Source organism: Phoca vitulina, unplaced genomic scaffold (assembly GCF_004348235.1).
Source record: "Phoca vitulina isolate PV1807 unplaced genomic scaffold, GSC_HSeal_1.0 scaffold20, whole genome shotgun sequence".
NCBI classification, from domain to species: domain Eukaryota; kingdom Metazoa; phylum Chordata; class Mammalia; order Carnivora; family Phocidae; genus Phoca; species Phoca vitulina.
Genome location: NW_022589723.1, coordinates 33,800,500 through 33,819,899, shown reverse-complemented (window position 1 = coordinate 33,819,899; position 19,400 = coordinate 33,800,500). Strand labels below are relative to the sequence as shown.

The 19,400-nt window shown below is 52.5% G+C and overlaps 1 protein-coding gene across 1 annotated transcript in view; it reads left to right on the top strand.

The window, feature by feature from the left end:
- Positions 1 to 19,400, top strand: part of ITGA11 (integrin subunit alpha 11) — a 136,450-nt gene that overhangs the window by 41,070 nt on the left and 75,980 nt on the right. The window contains exon 2 of the mRNA XM_032417596.1: positions 15,999 to 16,110. Coding sequence (XP_032273487.1) covers positions 15,999 to 16,110 — 112 coding nt within the window. The remainder of the gene's footprint in view (positions 1 to 15,998; positions 16,111 to 19,400) is intronic.

Here is a 19,400-nt window from a genome sequence, read left to right as displayed (position 1 = left end):
TGGACTCTCTTTTAAAAGAACTTCATCTCGAGCATGGGTGGACCCACTGCATGGTTGGCCCTTCCTCATCCACAGGTCCCTGAGCAGTCCTGGGCCTCAGCAGCCTCTTACAAGGCCTCAGTACCAAGTATCTGCCTGAGAAGAAACTTGGAGCCTGAATATCCCAGACAAGTGGCCATCCTTGGCTTGCATCCCTCCAGTGACAGAGAGCTCACCACCTCACAAGGCAGACCTTTGTTTTCCAGCAAAGGCAGATGGAGTCATGAGCCCTTGACTCTTCTAAAGACCTGAAAGTGACAATAGACATTAGAGATAGCTTTGAAACCATAAGGAATGGACATACACCAAAACCCAAAGAAAGGGCTTCTGCATAACCTCCTGGGAACCAAACACGTCCACTCCATAGTCCCCTCCACCCCCATCAAGCCTATAGCCAATAGCATCCAGCTTAACTTGGGTTCTGCTGGGTCTTTGTTGAGCTCTGTGCAGCCAGAGAACTTTTCAGAAGGGTGTGGGTGTATCCATTGTAGGGCGGGCCCTGCAGGCTTGGGAGGGAAGGCCCCCACAATTCCTTTTTTTAGTTCTTATCCAAAGACCGGGGCAGACAGACACAGCCATTCTCCAGGTCCCACTGCGCTGCTTCCTCTCCTCCGAGGGAAAGCCCTGCCACAAATTGCATATCCTAAGCCTTGTCTTGCTCTTACTTTGCCCAAACACTCCCTGGGCTGGGGCTAACCCTGGGTGCACAGGGCTGTTGATCCACACGCCCATGACAAGCAGAAAATAATCTTAGGAATTGGAAAACCAAAACCAAACTGTCTGAGCTCTTTGAGCTGGTTAGTATGTCAGGAAAGGGAGGAGCTCACTGTCCAATTCAGCTTCCTTTGAAATGGCCACTGGCCAGGACCAGAGCGGACAGGGCCGCCACGTACAGCTGTGCATACTGTGCACTGCATAACTCAATCAGCTGCAATATAAACAGCACCCTCTGCAGTTGTGTAGTGCCATGCAGTGACTGGGGGACCCGAGGGGTAAAGTGGTAACAGTGTACATTAATAGAGCATCTAGTCCAGTGTGTGCCTTTTACAGATAAGAGAGCAGGGTCAGGAAGAAGAAGAAACTCGTCCAAGTTGTAAAACAAGTTAAAAGCTGTGCTGGGATTAGAACCAGGGCTTCTGGAGCCAAATTCAGTACTCTGAAGTTCTCTCCCTCTCTGAGGCTTCAAGTCTCACATTCTCCTTCTACTCCTTGTTGGCAGGTTAGTGTGTATGAGACTCTCGGAGGCCTGAATGCTTTCATTCATTTTCTCCCCCATCTCCTTTAACACATGCATATTGAGTACTTATTGTGTGCTAGGCATTGTTCCAGATGCTGAGGATAAGATAGGGAGACAGACAGACACAGTCCCTTCCAGGAGAGTGCTGATAAATGTTTAACAACTCGTTCTGGCTCTTGGGAGGAGGTGGGAAGAGTCCCTATTTGTAGCATTTGCCAAACACCGTGGTGTAAATCCTCCTGCTATGGTCCGTTAAAAGCCACTGCCGTGACATCACTGAAAGGGAAGATTGCACACATTCAGCTCTATGAGCGTGGTCTCCGCAGCATACCACTGATCCCTTTCCTTGTGGAACTTAAACTCCAGGGGCACAGGGGACCATGTCCAAGTGAGCAAATAGCTCTTATAACCAACTGTAATTATCTTTATTTGTAAAAGACATAAGGAAGATGCTTTGAAGGAGAATACGAGCTCTCCATAGCATGGCCAGGGAAGATTTCTTGAGGCCAGAACATTAAAACCGGAGGTTGTGAAGGAGCTGGCTGAGCAGTCTTGGAGAATAATGTTCCCGACCAAAGGAACAGCAAGTACAAAGGCCCTGAGGTGGAAAGAACTCTGTGGGTTTGAGGAGCAGGGAGGAAGTCAGTATGGCTGGAAGTAAAAAGTGAAGAAGATCGTGACGCAGGAACAGACAGAGCCTGCAGGGCCTGGTGAGCCCTGGGGAAGGGTCTGGAATTTACCCTAAATGCAGTGAGAGGACCCTGGAAGGTTTTCAGCCGAGAAGTGCCAGGATCACTCCAGCTACTGTTGAAAAGCGTAGCTTGAAGCTGAGCAAAAGTAGACGTGAGGGACCAGCTGGAAGGCTCTTGCAAAGGTCCAAGCACAAAAGGATGAGAATGACTTGGTGTGGGTGGTGTGGGAGGAAGTAGAGAAGAGGGGACACATTCGAGAGGAATCGAGGGGGCGGAGCCTGCAGGATTTGCTGCCCTTAAGTGAAGGAAAATTCTGAGGACTGACTTTCAAGCCTCTGACTGGAGCAGTCAGGTGACTGGTAACTCCAGGTCCTGAAATGGGGAGTGTTTGGGGAAAGCCCACTGGGGAGAGAAAATCTAAGACACCTTTTTGGTCACAAGAAGCGAGATGCCAGGAGACATTCCAATGAAAACGTCTTCGGGAAGCTGGGCATTGACCATGGGGCTCAGAGGGCAGGGCTGGGCGGGGCTGGGTGTGATCTGGGATTCACAGGGGCCTGAGCCACTTTGGGGTGAGTGGAGAAAGGCACTCTCACTCAGCTGGGTCCTACAGGTGTGTTTTAGGGTCCCATCACTGACTGCAGTCCCCCAGGCAGCTTGTGGTGTGTACGGGGGGAGGGGGTCAGTTGATCGAGGCTTTATTTTACTTTAAATGAACTTGCAACAAAGAGATTCGTAACACCTAGAGTGGTGTGTTTTTATATCTCCTTCACAGCAGTTTTTGAAAACTTAAGGAAAGTAGTCCATTTTGATCACTTCCCCTGGCTAGAAAAAGGAGTAAATGATGTAAGGCAGAAAAATGCACTGGCTTTCATGAAATTGTGAGTCTTATTCCTGAAGGGGGTGATCCCCTGAGGGCATGAGATGGCTGTCCAAGGCTGGGAGCGAAAACAAATGTTAATTACAGCAAATTTCAGTTCGGTGTTTGCTGTTTTCAATTTTTAGGCCTGTTTTCCATGAGCTTGACATCTGCTTAACCAGCACATTGGCAAACTCCTGATTTCTCAGGCTCCTTCTCTCCATCTCCCTTCTCTGGATTCTTATGCAAGGTCTCTCTTTCAGCCCGCAGTCCGCCTGGCCCAGCAAGTGTTTGCTGTCCTCCATAACCCCCAGCGGTGGGGGCCCTCAGGACTCCACACGGCCACGCCGCCCGTGTCTGATTGCTTCTGATTTAGAGGATTTATTTGTGCTAAGTCACACGTCAGCAAGCATTAGGACCCTACGGGAATAGGACAGAGAACAGCTGAGGTTTTGGATGAGACAAGGAGGCTGAAGTAGGGGAGAGAGGGAGGCAGGCCAGGGCAGGAGGGCTCCGAGGCCGTGGGCACCCAGCATGTAGCAGGAGGGCAGGGCAGAACCTGGCTGGGGAGAGCAGAGGGTGAATTGACGGAGGGCAGTGGGCAGAGCCACGACTGCCCTGGCTCCCATCAGCTTAGGTCCTTCTTAGATGAATATCAAGTTAATTTGGTAAGCTCATCCATGCTCGTTCATTCACCAGTTCACTCATGAGTCTGTTCGGTCAGCTTTATTGAGATCCTGTTGTGTTCTAGACACCGTGCAGGGCTCAGTGCTGAAGAGGGACAGAAGCTGCCTCGACTTGGTGACAGTAGCCTCCCTTTTGGCACCAAAGCTCGGGTTAGCCTAGGGTCTGCCATGCTTCAGCCCAAGTGAAAACCTCAAAGACAGCTCTCTCGTGTCCAGGAATGGGGGAGGGGGCATCCCCTTTGGACATGAGTAGAGACCTCTCTCTACTTGAGAGAGGTGGGGTCTTACCCAACCCACCAAGGAGGGCTCTCCGCTGCCCTGCCTGCTTTCCCACAGACACAGCTGACCTGGAGGGGGCACTCGACAGGGCTCAAGGATGTGTCACCTGGGAGGCAGACAGGATGCAGCCTCAGCACGAGCACCCGGGCCACGGGCAAGGCGGTCTCGAAGCCTCCACCTCCCCACCTGTCCAGTGGGGATCAAATTCCCAATCACATGTTAGGGTTCAATGAAATACTGTACTGAGACGCCTGGCCCATCCCCGGGGCTTGGTAGGTGCTCCGAGAGGGGCAGTTGAATCCCGCTGGGAGATTCGAGAAAGGAGTGGCTTTGGATTCCCTGCTCTAAACATGCCCCACCAGCTAGATGACCTTGGTCACAGCGGGCAGCCTCCTGAGTCTCTGTTTCCATTGGTGAGAGAGGCCCAAGTCCACCCTTGATGTGTGTGCTCGCTTCATGTTCGTTGAGTGACTACTGTTTGAAACACTAGGGACCAAGGGCATGCAGGTATAGGACACGGCGTGCTTCCTGCCCCTGGACTCTCCCCCCGAGCTGGGAAGGGGAGGGTCAGGAGGCCAGACAGTCAGGAAGGGTACAGGATGGGGTGGAGACGAGGTGAGCAAGATGGCAGGGCCAGTGGGACACGCACGGGGCCCTGCTCGTGGGTGGGTGCAGAAGAGAGGGTGGACAGTAAGAGAAGGCACACAGGTGGAGGAAATGGGCAGCAGAGGTGGGGAAGTGAGAGCAGTAGTGTTCCTTCTGTGTAGACGCTGTGTTAGAAGCCGCCTGGACCCAATGAGACCCTGAATATGAAAGCCCTTGTCCAGTTCATACCTCTGTACACATAGGAAGCCTTTTCAAAACTCAGAACTCACCCAGTGACAATGTCTAGGCCCCCTCATCGTACCCGCAAGGAAGCAGTCTGATTCCAATGTGCTCTTTTTCCACACATGTAACGTCCAAGAAGACATGGAAAATACACATTGATCTGGGGCCCCTCCTCCTGGGAAGGGGGGCAGGTGTCCGCAGCTACCCAGTAGATGGCCGCTGGCTCACCCAGAGCAGCTCGCTGACAGAGGCAGCAGGGAATGAGAGCTGGGGACACGCTGATTCCCAGAGGAGATCACTGAGAGAGACCCCTAAGACATGAGTGATGTGCTCATTCCGTGCGGAATCCCACAGAAGCCTTCACACGAAGGCCTCTCCCTCCCTTCTCTACCAGTCTGAGGAGAGGGATGGTCCTTCCGAGGGATGGCGCCTGTGTCCCCTGAATCGGCTCCTTCTGCACTCCATCAGGTGAAATCATTGCACCGGGCTCCCTCAGGGGGCCTGTTCTGACCTGCACCACACGGTTGGGGGGTGGGGTGGTGGCGGGGAGCCAAGGATTTGAGATTCCGTCCAGAGATAAGCTTCCCTCCTGCTTCTTCAACAGAGAGAAGGAAAAGGAAGGATGGTGCTTGGCTGGCGACACTCATGGTTGGAGGGATAGGAAGGAGGGTAGGCTCCATAGTGCTTCTTCCCGAGAAAAAGGCAGTGGGATAATGACTAGTTAGCAGAGAGACATGAAGTCCATCCAGAAGGGCAGTCATTCTGTAAAGAAGCAAGATGCCGAGGAGTTGATTAGAGGAGGTGGAGAGCAGGTTGATCTTTCGCAAGAGGAAAGACCCGAGTTGGGGCAGGTTTGCTCACAAGCACCAGAGGGCCGTGAGGGCCTTGTGGTCAGAACTGGCCTGGAATCCCCAGACCTGCGCCCCCTCCCCCCCAATCACAGCCCCCATTCTAGCAGTGGACCGGCCCACTGAGTGCTGAGCCGCGGAGGGCAGGCAGGACGGGGTTCCAGCTCACTTTCAGAAGTGGCTTGAAGCTGAGGGGGACCAAGGTGCTGGAGGGGAGGGGGGGATGGCCCCAGATCTAAAAGCCAATCTGGCAGGGACTTGCCCTCTTGGAGTGCCCAATGTTCATCTGCCTACTCTCCCCTCCAATGGGAGATGGATTTGGAAGTGAATCCAGAGGCGAAGGGTCACACAGACTCAGAACATCCTGACTGTCAAGGTTTTTAGACCACCAGGGATAGCGTCCTCATTTTTGATAAGGGGAAACAGGCCCAGAGAGAAGTACCCTGTTCAAGGTTCAGCCAGTCGGTGGCAGAAGCCAGGGGAGAACCCAGGGCTCCTGACACCCAGCCTCGTTCTACTTCCCACGGCAGTCCTAGCTCTCAGGAGGTGGGCACTGTATTTCTGAGTGGTCAGGAGCCCCTCCTCTGGCCTATGACCTAGGCAGTGTTCCTCCAGCCAGTTCTCCCCAGCGAAGGGCTCATTGCTCCCATTCCTAGAAGATCACAGGGAGAGAGAAGCCTCAGTCATTCCAAGGCCACGTAGCCGTGTACTCAGGGAGTTAGTGCCTGAAGCCCGGCATCCACAATTCTCAAGTAAGAGAATTCTGAAGAGAGTCAGCGTGCCCCCTGCTACATGCCCCCGATCTCCTCCCTGGGGTTTCAGCAGCACAGTCCAATGACGGTGCAGGGCTGGGCTTTCCTGGAAAGGTGACCGCATGGCCTGGCCCCCCACCAAGGCCACCCCTCTGACAGCTGGGTGGGCCCAGCAGCTATAGCCAGGGAAGAGAGGCCCTGGGGCCTGGTCCCCGGGGTTCAGGCAAGGAGAGGGAGCTGGGCCTGCACACTGCAGAGTGCACCACGGCAGTTCTCGTCCATCCTTCCCTCTGGCTCGGGAATGCAAAATATGATCATTTTTGCCTGGAGAGTTCCCTTCCTACATGTGTTTGGCTCCGGCCAACGTTAAGATGAGTTTGCATTCCTCCACACTGCCTGGCCTCCAATTCTAAATTGTTTGCAAAGACTCAAGACAGATGCTCGCGTGCCGACAGCTGGAAGCTGGCTGTGTGTTTGCCCAAGAGAACCTGACTGACGTGCGCGGGGATGGGGTCTTAGATGGCAGGGAGCAGAACCCTCTCGTTTTATAGATGGGGAAACTGAGGCCCACAGAGGCGTAGGGACTGTCTATGGACACACGGCCAAGTGAGTAACGATGCTGAGATTAGAACCCAGATCACACCACCCTGGTCCAACTTTCTCTCGGCCTCGCTTTGGGCTCTGCTGACCAGCACACATGTCCATTGGCATGCCCACAAGACAGTTGACTCTGAAGACCACAAGTTTTGTCTTATCGACTTCGTGTCCCTGCTGCTGAGCATAGAAACTTAAGCCTCACAGACCCAAATAGACTTTTATTGAATTGAAGGACTGACTGAAGAGAAAGGTCATGCAGAAGGCCTGGCGGTGAATAAAGATGGGTGTGGAGAAAAGCTGGTGACCTTGCACAAATCCCCACCCGTCTCCTAGCCTTAGCTCTTTCACTTATGACAATGAGGGTCTTAAACCTGATCAAGTGGTTCTCAAACTATGTTCCAGGACACCCCAGCGTTCCAAGGAATTGTCTTAGGAAACTCACTGGGGGTGAAGCGGTACTCCTTGTCCTCCACCCCTAACCCCAACCTCCACCTCTGTGTCTGCATTTCATGTGTAGATTGTGTTCAGAGAAGCTGGGATTCACTGCAGAAAAAGTTTGGAGACTGCTAGACTTAGAGACTTGATCTCTGAGATGCCTGCTTGCTCGGAAAAATAAAATCTGAATACGTTCCCCTTCCCTGATAACAAGTTTGCTACTCCTTTGACCCAGTGTTCAATTATCTGGGGGGGAAGGTAGTGGTTCATGAGCCCTAGCAATTGGAGGAAAGGAAATGAGGCACAGGAGGCCCTTGGGCTGTGGAGGGTTTGTGGTTGCACAGATCCTCCCTGGAGCCCAGAATGGATGCTCGGAGTCTGTGTATGTCTGCTGCCCCCGTGTCGGCCATTCCGTGTCCTGACGAGGCATGGCAGCACGGCTCTAAGGCCGGGCACATGGCTCAGGTCATGACCTGCTGGCTGGGCCACACTGCTCCCCGACAGGCTAGGACCCGGTCTAGCCCCGCCTCACTCCGGCCTTCCCCATGAGCCCTTGTGAAGGGAATGATCGGACTGCTCATGGGATCCAGAGACCATGAGTCCCCACAGACCCCCAGCCTCCCTCTCCTGCGTCTTTGTCAATCACTCGATGAAACCGTTCCTTCCCCTCCCTGACTGTCTATCCTTTAGCAGCTAGACCAAATCAGTTCCCAATCGCTACAATAATGCCACATAACAAATAACCGCTCAAAATCTGAGTGACGCCCAATAATTATGTAGATCATATGTCTGGCGCCAGCTGACCTAAACTAAGCTCAACCGAGTAGCTCTACTGGTCTCCCTGGGCTTGCTCATGCATCCTGGGGATGGATGGCCGATCTCAGCTGGGTTTGGCTAGGGCAGCTCAGCTCCAAATATGCTTCATCCTTTCCCTGGCATCAGTGCCCTAGCCTGAGTGGAATACTTCTCATATCGATGGCAGAGGTGCAAGTGAACAAACAGAAACAAAGCGTCGTAAGACCTCGGCTGGGAACTGGCTCACTTTAATTTCTGCCTTCTGAGGCCCAGCCCCAAGTCAAGTGGGAATGCTTAACAGTGTTTGTTATGTATTGTTGTTAGGCAGAACTAAATGTTCTACTTCAGCTCAACACATTTTACTGAGCACCTACTGGGTCCCAAACCCTATGTTAGGAGTGAAGAGAGAAATGGAAGCCAGTCCTTGTCCTCCTATTGCTCAGAGTCTTGGCACTGGGAGACGATGTAGGAAATCCATCCTGCTCAGTGTAGAGGTTTAACCCCACACTTAACCAGTATTTACTCAACACCTCCACGAGGGGAGGTACCAGAGCTGCTGCCCAAGAGAAGCTTGTGGGCCGGTGTGATTGCCCTGTTGTTGGAGCGGCTACCCGCGGGGAAGGACTGCACTCTTCCTCCACCTGCCAGGGTTCTCAAGGCCAGAGCCCAGATCCCCACCCTCCTGGGGGTTTTCCTGAAGGAATGTGTGTAGTTGCTAGGTTTCCTAGGAGGGCAGCAGGACCCCCAGGGGCAGGGTCCCTGCTTCTCCCCAGAACTGGAGGGCACTCTGGGCCGGGACCACCTTCTCACTAGTACAGGCCATCTTCTCTCAACAAGCTAGAAGCTTCTCTGATGAGGGGACCCCGTGCTCCCTCCTCCTATTCCTTCTCTTTATCCCTAGACTAGGGAGAGCCCTGGGGCCTTGCCAGCCGCGCCCCCAAACCTGGCTGCCTTCTTAGATGCCTGTTCTTTGGAACAATGGCCTCGGGGTGGAAGGGAAAGGTGGTTGGTGGTGCAGAACAAGAATCGCCAACCTTTTGTGATTTGCCCAGGCCAGGCAGAAGGGACAGCCTTGCAGATGGTGCAAAACAGCCAGGCATGGAAATCTCATTTCTGTCTCACTTGGGAAATGTGTTATTTCGTCTTCCCCAGCAGCAAGGGGTCCACTTTACCATTTCTTTTTGCTCAAGCTAGTTTCAGGGTCTTTCCCTCCCCTGCCCCCTATCTGTGTGATTGGCTTTTAGACGTGAAGATTCTGGGGGCCCAAGTAAAACTGAGAAGAGGGAGACAATCCGAGAGAGTTTGGGTCACATTTCCGCCTCCCTCAAAGCCCCCATCCCAGCTCATATCATCCAAGGAAAACGAAAGGGTTTGCTTACACAGGTGCGTCTGCAGCCCCGATCAGGGCCCAGGGAGTGAGCCGGGGCTGGAGGCCGGGGTCCGGGCACAAGGAGGGCTGCTGAGAGGCATTCACTCTCACGTTCCCCTGAGGGGCTTCTTCTTGCCGTCACCACCAATCTGGTGCTTTCAAGGTCCTTGGGACTCTGGTTGCATCCTTCTGGCATAGCTGATCCCTTGTATTCTACCTGTTATGATCAGGGGTTCACTGATCAGCTCCCTAGCGAGCAGGATTTAGGGCGTGGGACCTGAGACTGGTGAGTGTTTAAGAAGCAGGGCGTGGGAGGAGATCAAACCTGGGTGAGAGCACGAGGGCAAGGAATTCAAGTGCGGGGAGAGGGTGGGGCTGACGGGGGAGAGGAGTTTTGATGGAGGCAGGCGGCACGGGGCTGGAGTGCATCCCTGCCATTCCTAGCCGTGTGGCCCCAGCTGGTTCCCAGCCAGTGCCTCAGTTTCTTCACCTGTAAAATGAGAATATAATGTACTTACTTCAAAAGGGTATTGGGAGGGGCGCCTGGGTGGCTCAGTTGGTTAAGCGACTGCCTTCGGCTCAGGTCATGATCCTGGAGTCTCCGGATCGAGTTCCGCATCGGGCTCCCTGCTCAGCAGGGAGTCTGCTTCTCCCTCTGACCCTCCCCCCTCTCATGTGCTCTCTCTCGCTCTCTCATTCTCTTTCTCAAATAAATAAATAAAATCTTTAAAAAAAAAAAAAAAGGGTATTGGGAGGATGAAATTAATTTAGAACAGTGTTTGGCACCTAATGAATGCTATCCGGGATATCATAATCTAGGTGGCAGGGGGCTGTTAGTACCTAAGTCAGAGGGCTGGGAGGTGAACTAAGGCAGGAAGAAGCCAGCAGATACTGGTTCTGAGCACAGACTCTCAGAAGGTGAGAAATACATCAGGCAAGTGTCCCCGCATCCTCCAGGCACCAGGTTAAGAGAAGAAGCCACTCCTGGGTGTGGCTCTGAGTAGCGTGGACACAGGTAAGAGAGGAAGGCAGAGGGAGAAGCTACTCTGATCCCAGGAAGAGCGTGGAAGTTGCTAAGAGCAGCCCAGAGGAAGGACCATGATGTAGCAGAGGTGTTACCAGACCCAGGCCTTGACGTTCGAGAAGGAAAGAAAGGCCTTCTAGGGCAGATGCACAGCGTGGGCAAAGGCACTGAGGCAGCTCAGAGAACAGGAAACCTTGACTCAATTCACTTCCACCAAGATGTACCGAGTGCTTTCCACGTGGCAGGACCTGCCGCTACGTTACCTACCTGCCGCTAGTTACTGCATTTGGTCTGGTCAACCACCCTTCGCGGTGGGGATTATTGTTCCCATTTTCTAGAATGAGTCAACTGAGAACCAGAAAGAACGAATTAATTGACCCCGGGTCACCCATTAGTGAATGAAAGCGGAGGCAGGCTTCTAACAAGCCCTCCCTGAACTCAGAAGCCGTGCTCTCTCCTCAGGGAGCCTGGCAGGAGGGCGGGAGAAGCCGGGCAATTCTGACACCTCCATGAGGGCAAGTTCTCCTCTTCTCCTTCCTTTTGCACTAGGAACTCCTGCCTACCACCTTACCAAGGTTTATGCATCACCTTTCCAGGCTGAGATCACAGCTCCGGAAGCTTTCTGACTCCCACCGCCCCCCCCCCCCAGCCCACAGCAGTCCCTGCCTTCCCTAACAACCATGGCCCTGTGGTCACAGCCTTGCACTTACTCTCCACGTGCCTCTCCCTAGCTGGTGGGCTCCCTACTCTCTTCTTGTCTGGCTCACCCCTCAGTGGTGCTCGGGGCTAGCCCCTGGGCTGGGTGCTGGATCCAGCAGTGAGTGAACCGACCCCATCTGGCTTTCATGGAGCCACCATCCTGATGGGAAGACAGGAGCAGTCAAACACTCACACCAGCTGTGTCTAATTACTGTGATAAGAAAAGAAGTCACCCATCACCTATTAGCCCTATTAGCGAGTACAAGAGGCCATGAGATCCTTAGGCAAGACCTGGTGTCATCGGGGGTCAGGGAGGCTAATCGGGGTGTGGGGGAGATGTGGCATTTGTGCTGAGATTTGCTGGTGATGAGAAGTTTGCCAGGGAGGCTCAGGCAGAGGAAGCAGCAGGTGCAAAGGCCCCAGGGTGGGAGGAAGCAAGGGGTATCTGGGGCACAGAAAGGGGCTGCCCTGCAGGGAGCCAGAGGAAAACTCACACAAGATGAGTCTGCAGAGGCCTTGGGACTGCGTGGAAGATTTGGGACAGGGCTGGGGGGCGGGGGGCGGGGGGCGAGCAGTGAAAATGGACCCACACAGTGTGGGCGCGCAGCAGCCGCCCCCTAGGCGAGAGTGAGCGGTCCCCGTGGAGCTGTTGGCCGTCAGTAGCTGTGGTTGTTGTGTTGGCCAGGCTGCCTCAGCATTTGGGACTGGGACTGCCCCACCTGGTAGCTGGGCAGTGGCCTTCACCTTAGCCTGGAGGGGTGCTCGAGCCCAGGGCTGTGGCTGCCATCCCTCCTTGGGACTGACTGGTGCCTTTTAAAAAGACAGATATTCTTTTGAAAAAGGGAGCAGCAGCTGATGTAACTTTGGCCTCGGTCCACCGGAGAGCAGCCCAAGATTTGTGGGTCTCCCCCCTCTGTCATCAATACCCAGGGCAGAGGAGCGGCAAGCTGCCCAGCCAGGCTCCCGGTGTCTCTGCAATCAGCCTGTCGATTCCCATCAAAAACAACTTTGTTTTTTCTTATTGGTACTCGGGGTCCATAAATCTCTGAGAAGAGTACATTCCCCAAGCATGAAAGCCGTCTGCCATCAGAGGAGCGAGCCAGAGATCTTGCTGGGAGCCAAGGTCAGAGTGTCGGACTTGACATCACATTTAGGAAATCCATTCTCTTGACTCCATTTGGTCAGAAGCAAATGCCAGAGCCAGGGAAGAAACCAGCACTTTGTAACTTAACACCCTGGCCCTGAGGGCTTTTGTCCTCTTCCCTGTGGCCAGCTTCACCAATCCTGTCCCCTGGAGGTTGAGGGTGGGGGTAGGGGGAGACTGGACTGGTCCTAGACAGACTCCCAAGTGAGGGGAGGAGCACAGGAAGACTGCCTTCTCTCCATGCGCTTCTCCCAGCAGACCCCAAAGGCAGAGCATGTGGCACCTGAGGGCAGAGGTCGGGGAGGACTCCCTTCTCTGAAAAGCTTATTCCCTCTGGTTGCTGGAGTGGAGGGGTGTGGGAGGGATGGGGTGGCTGGGTGATGGACACTGGGGAGGGTATGTGCTATGGTGAGCGTTGTGAATTGTGTAAGACTGATGGATCACAGACCTGTACCCCTGAAACAAATACATTATATGTTAATTAAAAAAAAAAAGAATATTCCCTCCGCCCTAGTGGGTCCTTCTTATGAAAGGCTGGTCCCCCAGGGGTAACACATCACCCCAGGGCCGTGAGCTCTTTGATCTCGGACTTGCTCTAATCTCCTCCCAGCTGAGTGATTTAGGGCAAATTATTTAACCTCCCAGAGGTATAGTACCTGTTTCAGAGGATTGGTGTGAGATTTAACTAATGAATGTAAAATTGATGGTTAGATACCTAGGATCGTGCCTGGAACATCTCAGTGCTCAGTAAATAGACTTTTCTTTCTCCTTTTCCTCGTGGAGGGGGGAGGACGTCCCAGCCCCGTGTGGCTCCTGGTCCCCAACCATCCAATCAGTCGATCCTTATGACTATGCACCAAGAGCTAGGTCTCTATTCAGGCCTTAAGTCTGAGCAGTGAGGGCACAACAGTGTCTTATGCCAATAAAGAGAACATAAGAATATTATTGACTATCAGCCACGTGACTAGAAACAAATATATGTCATCGGTGCTGTCAGGAGAAATGAAGAAGGGGGATAGAGAATGACGGGGTGGCCTGGCGGTGGACAAAATGACACTGAAATAGGAACGCCAGTGACATAAGGGGTGACCCATGCAGGTAACTGGGAGAGGAGCCTTCCAGGCAGAGGGAACAGCCAGGGCAAAGACACTGAGCAGGAAGGACAAGGGAAGGCATGGCGGGAGCAGAAGAATGGAGGGGAGGACAGGAAATGAGGGGCAGAGGGAACAGTGCGGGGGGTGGGGAGAGGTCACGCAGGGCCTTGCAGGTGAAGAGTCTGACTCTGACTGAGTGGGGTGGGAATCAGGTGGAGGGGATGGGGCTAAGGAGTGACAGGACCTCACAGGTCTCGGAAGGATCCCTCAGGCCATGTTCACACAAGAAGCACCGGTAGTGGGAAGACCTCAAAGACACAATTTTTGGCCCTATTTCCCCTGGCCCTCGCCCTCCAGGCCTGGAAACGGTGGGTGGGTCCTGAGAGCCAGAATGTGCCTTCCTCTTATTCCCGGCCACCTCCTGCTGCTGAGGTCAGATCCAGAAAGAGGACCAGGGACAGCCATGGGGTGTCTCCAGGGGGCGCCAGGGAGACAGATAAAGTGTTGCACACAATCAGGGAACGTGTGTGGCCTGTGCATATAAATGTGTGTGTGTGTGCGCGTGCACTCGCGCAGACTTGTGTGTGAGCACAGGTATATGCGTGTGCATGGCTGTGTGCATGGGTGTGTGTGTTCATTTATGGGTACGATTTGGAGTTCTTCATCTGCAATTCCACTTGTCTGACCCCTCGGTGCCCACCTCCCAGCTCTGCACAGGGGCCACTAGTGTCCCTGTCTCCTCCATGACATGCCCTTACTGGCCAAGAACCGGAGCTCCTTCATCGCCCTGTGCTCACCAGACCAGGGTCCTCTTCCCTGCTAACCAGGCTGAGAAGTCTGTTCATGGTCTGTGCCTTATAAAGAAAACACTAAAGGGTTAAGTACTCCTCTTCTCCCACCCCCACTCTGGGCCATGACACTAAATTCATGTGGCAGATTAGGAATCATGAAGACAGGATGGGCAGCTACATAGCAGCTTGCCGCCATGATCCTTGGCAGGCACTGCTCATGGATCACAGTAGTCTTGCCCACTGAACACAGACTGGACCTCAGAATCTTTCTTAACTCAGTGCTCTAGGCAGCACTAATAATCAGTCATCTAATATCCCTACTCTAAGGTGTTCCAGTTTTCCCTCTGGGACTCTAATTCAATGACTCTAATAATGAAACTGTATCCATTTTTAGAGCAAAAAAGAAAGTGTGGAAGAAACTACTTGTCCCCATACAAGAGGTGTTGTTCAAGCAGGTGCTCCTGGGCGTCACCGTCAAACACTCAACCCAGGGGTTCAGTCTCCACGGGAAGGACAGTGGGACACTCAAGGTACAAGCCTCACATTCAGAGTCCCTGTCTAGTAGGCCACCCTTTGCTACCCACATCACAAGGTTGTCATCGAGGTCAAATGGTAACATATATGTAGATATTTTTTGAAATGCATTAAGTCCCCTACACATGAAAGGGGTGACAATGATATTCTGTCTATTCTATTCTATTCTACTGATTATATTTCACTAATCTGAATGTTTGGTCTGAGGGTAGGATCCCACCCCTGAAATTCCATGGGTCCCAAGTTTGGTGTTCCTGTTAGTGATGATGGGTAAGGAGGCCAGACATGCCCTGAAAATGCCTTGTGGAGGGAAGGAGTCAAAGAGCAGGCATCTGAGGTCCTAGTTCCTGATGCTACCACTGACTTGCTGTGCATCCCTGGACAAGCCTCTTAATCTCTTTGGGGCTGAAACCCCCTCTGCCAAACGTAGATGATGCTTGTTTATTTTCCCAAGGTTCTGTGAAGGAAAATAATGACAGATGTGAGGAGACCCAGAAACCCAGGCTACCATGCAGATGTGAGTTGTTTTTGGTTGTGATTTGGCACAAGAATGCCAAAAGCTCAACACCAAGGCCCTCCAGCAGGTGGAATTGGTTCATTGACATATGACCTAACTAAACAGGGCAGACCGTAGAGGCCAGGGTGAAAGGGTTATAGGACAGTTCCTCTACTTTGCATCAGCTGTCCCAGCCAAGCAGTGACCCCAACTGAAGCCAGGCAGAGCTTCACAAATTGGTTCAGAAGGTGGTGGTGAACCAGCAGAGTTGGAGGATTGGCCATTAGGGAACCCAGGCTTGGGGGGCAGGTGGGAAGTTAGTTCCTCAACTCTTTAACAGGCAGAAATGAGACGAAGGAGGAGAGGAAAGAACAAGAGGTAGAGGAGGAGGAGAAAGGAGGGAAAATAGAGAACAAAACGGAAGAAGAGAGCAGAAACTAGAAGAAGCAGAATTGGAGGTAGGAGTGGTGGAGGAGGAAAGGAGCAGTATTGTCCCCACCCCATCCTGAGACCAGGAATCCTCAGAAGGAGGGACCTGGTTTTCCCAGTCAGACCTGGTCTGCCTAGGAGTAGGTTTTATGCCTCCCCTATCAGATTATGGCTCTCACAGGGCAGGGGCTGGGCCTTCTCCCATCAGACCATGGGCTCCTCCAAGCGGGGACTACATTAACCATTTCATATAGGGGCCCCCCGAGGACAGGCGAACATACTCCTTTCACAGCCAAGACCTGCCAGTGGGGCCCATCAAGCCGCTGTGGCCCACACCTCCACCTGCCTGACCACCCTCTTCTCCCCTCCAGGGCTCACAGACACCTTCAACATGGACACCAGGAAGCCTCGAATCATCGCTGGCTCCAGGGCTGCCTTCTTCGGCTACACGGTGCAGCAGCATGACATTGGTGGCAAGAAGTGGTAAGTGAGAGCTGCCACCCCACCCAGCCCTGGACCTCCCCATACCTGGCCCCTCTTCCAGCTGCCCAACGTGGCCCTCACATATAGACACCCCCACATCCAGTGACTTGACTTCCTGTCCCGGCTGCATAGGGTCTGCCCCTGACTATGAAACCTCAAGCATTCCATAGCAGGCCCTCGATCTTCTCATCTGAAAAATGGGGATAAAAACAGCACAGGTAGCAGGCATCCCAGAACCAATAGTTACTATCTGTCTTTCTCCCATTTGAAGTCCTTGGCTAACTCCAATACCTGGATCATCTCTGGGTCTACTTCTAGTGACTATTTCATCTTATGATTATCAGTCACTTTTTCCTGGTTCTTTTTGCCTCTTCAGTAATTTTTTATTTTATTCTATGTTGAACATTGTGAATGGTACACAGTAGAGGCTCTAGGTTATGTTACCTTCCTTTAAAGAATTATACATTTTGTTCTGATAGGCAATTAAAATATAGAGGAAACCACCTAGATCTTACCATGGCTTGGCTTGGGCCTTGGTTAGGGCAGATATCATCTTGTTTTGTCCTTACTCTTAGGCTGTGGTCTTTATCCCTAGGACATGGATTTTCCGGGATCTCAACTGAAAGCCCACACTATTCATTAAAGTTTCTCCATTCAGAATGAGCATGTACCCCAACATCTCCCAAGCACTGGGCAGCCTCTAAAATCTCTTCCCCCAGCGGCTCTTCTCTAACAGATTTTCTAGAGTCTCCCACTAATACATACACAGCTTAGGAGTCAGCCAAGGTTCCTGGGGGAAAACTTCAGCAGAGTTTTGGGGGCTCTTTCTCTGTGGCTCTCTTCCTTCTGCCTGCCCCTACCAGATCTAAGTTTCAGCTCCAACTCCAATTACTGTTTCCTCCACCCAGCAAGACTGCTGCTCTCTGGATTCCATTCCCCTGTGCCAAAATAAGGAAGATGCCTTCATGGAGAGAGCGAGGCTGACTGTGGGGTTAGCTGCTGTTCTTCCCTTTTCTCAAGTACTGAGCTCTGCGTTGATTCCTGTCCAGTGCCTGAAAATGGTTGTTCCATGTGTTTTATGGAGCTTTCGTAGTTGGTTTATGGCTAGAATTGAAAGTCCTCCTTCATATTCTTTTACCCACTGAAATTTCACTTCTCTGACCATCCCTTCCCATGACTGGATGAGTTGCCCCATAGGGTTCCGTATTTCGTTTATTTATAATGTTTATCAAACTGGATAGGGATTGCCTGTTTCGTTGTCTTTTTTTCCTAAAATAAGGGGTACACTCCCTGGCAATTAGTAGATGCTTGAAAGAATGTGCTTTGAAGGACTAAATTAATGATTTAAACCTCTCTCAACCCACCCAAATGTAAGAGGCACAGCATCCATACTTTGCACATGGTATGAAGGGTTAAGGGTGAAATAGAACTGGTTTTGGCAAGATTGAATTTGTTTTGACTAATATTTGTTTATTAAGCTTCTGTTAATAAACTTCACTAGGCTCTGCAAAATATTAGTATGAGTAAGGCATGGTTTCACTCTCAAATAACTCACAGACCATTTGAGGACGCCACACTAATATCCTTGAAATAATTAAAACGTACTACAAGACAAAATACAAGCTGGTGTTCATTATGTTCCTCTTTGTGAGGCCACTTTCCCCATGAGGCTCTCCGGATCTTTCTCCTAGCCTAAAATGGCCTGACCTTTCCCAAGCCCTCTCTTCTGGCGGCAATATCACTCCCTACCTTGTGCAGGAGTCGCTTAGGCCACTGGCATGTCTCCCCTCCTGGACACCATCTTCATCCCCCAGCACATCTTGCTCATAGAAGAAACTCAGCCAGAGTTTGAAAGGAGAAATCCCTGTGCCTGGGGTCTCTGGGAGGGCTTCACAGAAGAGGGGTATTTGAGTGGGGTCTTGGAGGATGGGCCTAGATGAGCAGAAAGGTAGGATAGATTCAACTCCTGGTCCCGTTTGCTGATCCAGGTACATCGTGGGAAGGGAGGGGCATTGCACGGGAGCCACTTGACCTTGGCTTGTTTTCTGACACAGCTGGGCTGGGAGAGCCAGAGAGAGGCCTCGGAGCCCCAGGGAGCCACAGCTCATGCAGAACGATCAGGGGCACACGGGACCCTTCAGGAATCCCTGTCCCCACTGCAGGGACACCCCTGCTCACCCTACTTCCTTGCTTCCCTCTCTGCTTCCCCTCTGCCCCCCATTTTTCCTGTCCTGTAGGTAGCATCCCAAGAGTTGTATTCAAACATAAGCCTCTGTGGATGCTGATCATAGGGAAAGAGGTTGATGCCAGTGTGATTTGGGGGATGCTGGCTGGAAATGATACATGGGGACGGCCCCAGTGGGACGTGTTGATTCAGCACCCTGCCAGGAGGCGCCTCAAAGGGAAGACAAGTGCAAGCAAACGTTTGCAGTCCAAAGACGGAGGCTTGGAGGGAGAGCTTGGGAGATGCTCTCTCTGCCTCCCTGCACCTCTATTTGCTCGTGTATAAAATGGATATGAACTTACCTATCTTAGGGTGCTAGGCAAGCTCAAAGAATACCCCCGATGTGAATGTGCAGAGCAGGAAATGGCGGATTGAGTTGCTTGCAGCGAGCAAGCAGCCAAACCTGCAATCGGGCCTCTGGCAGCTTGGTTGAGAGCCTCCCTCTGACCCAGGCTCTTCCTGCCTCCTGAGTGTGGACCTGGCTCCCGGCCCTCACGGCAGAGCTGGCATGCCTTGGCCTGCATCCCCTGGGCCTGCAGTGAGGCCAGGGAATCTGTGTTTTAAAGAGCTCCCCAGGAGACTCTAGCAGGGGGATGGGGGTTCCTGAGGACCACCTTCTCTGCTGGAGGGAGGAACATGCCCATGGGGAACAACATCACCCCCCAGCCCCTGCCCAAATACCCAGGTCCCAGCCCTGCCACAGAAAAGGCCCCCCAGCTGTCTTCCACCACAGGTGCTGACAAGGCCTGGCCCCCATTTACCAGGCTGTGGGCCTCCTTGAACGTCAAGGGCACCCGAGCCAGATGGAAACAGCTGGAGGATGAGGGGACAGACCTGGTGGGGATGCCACTTTATTTTCTTAACCCTTCGCCTCCTGTCCATGGCGCCCCCAACTCCAAACTCAAACTGGGCAAAGCTGACTGGACACAGTGCTTCAGATATCTTGAACAGTTTTTCACATGCCTCGGTTTAAGCAACAATAACAACACACACAGACACACAAAATGGAAAAGAGAAAACAAATTCCTCTTGCACAGAGCCTTCTCTGCCCCTGTTTTTAAAGCCC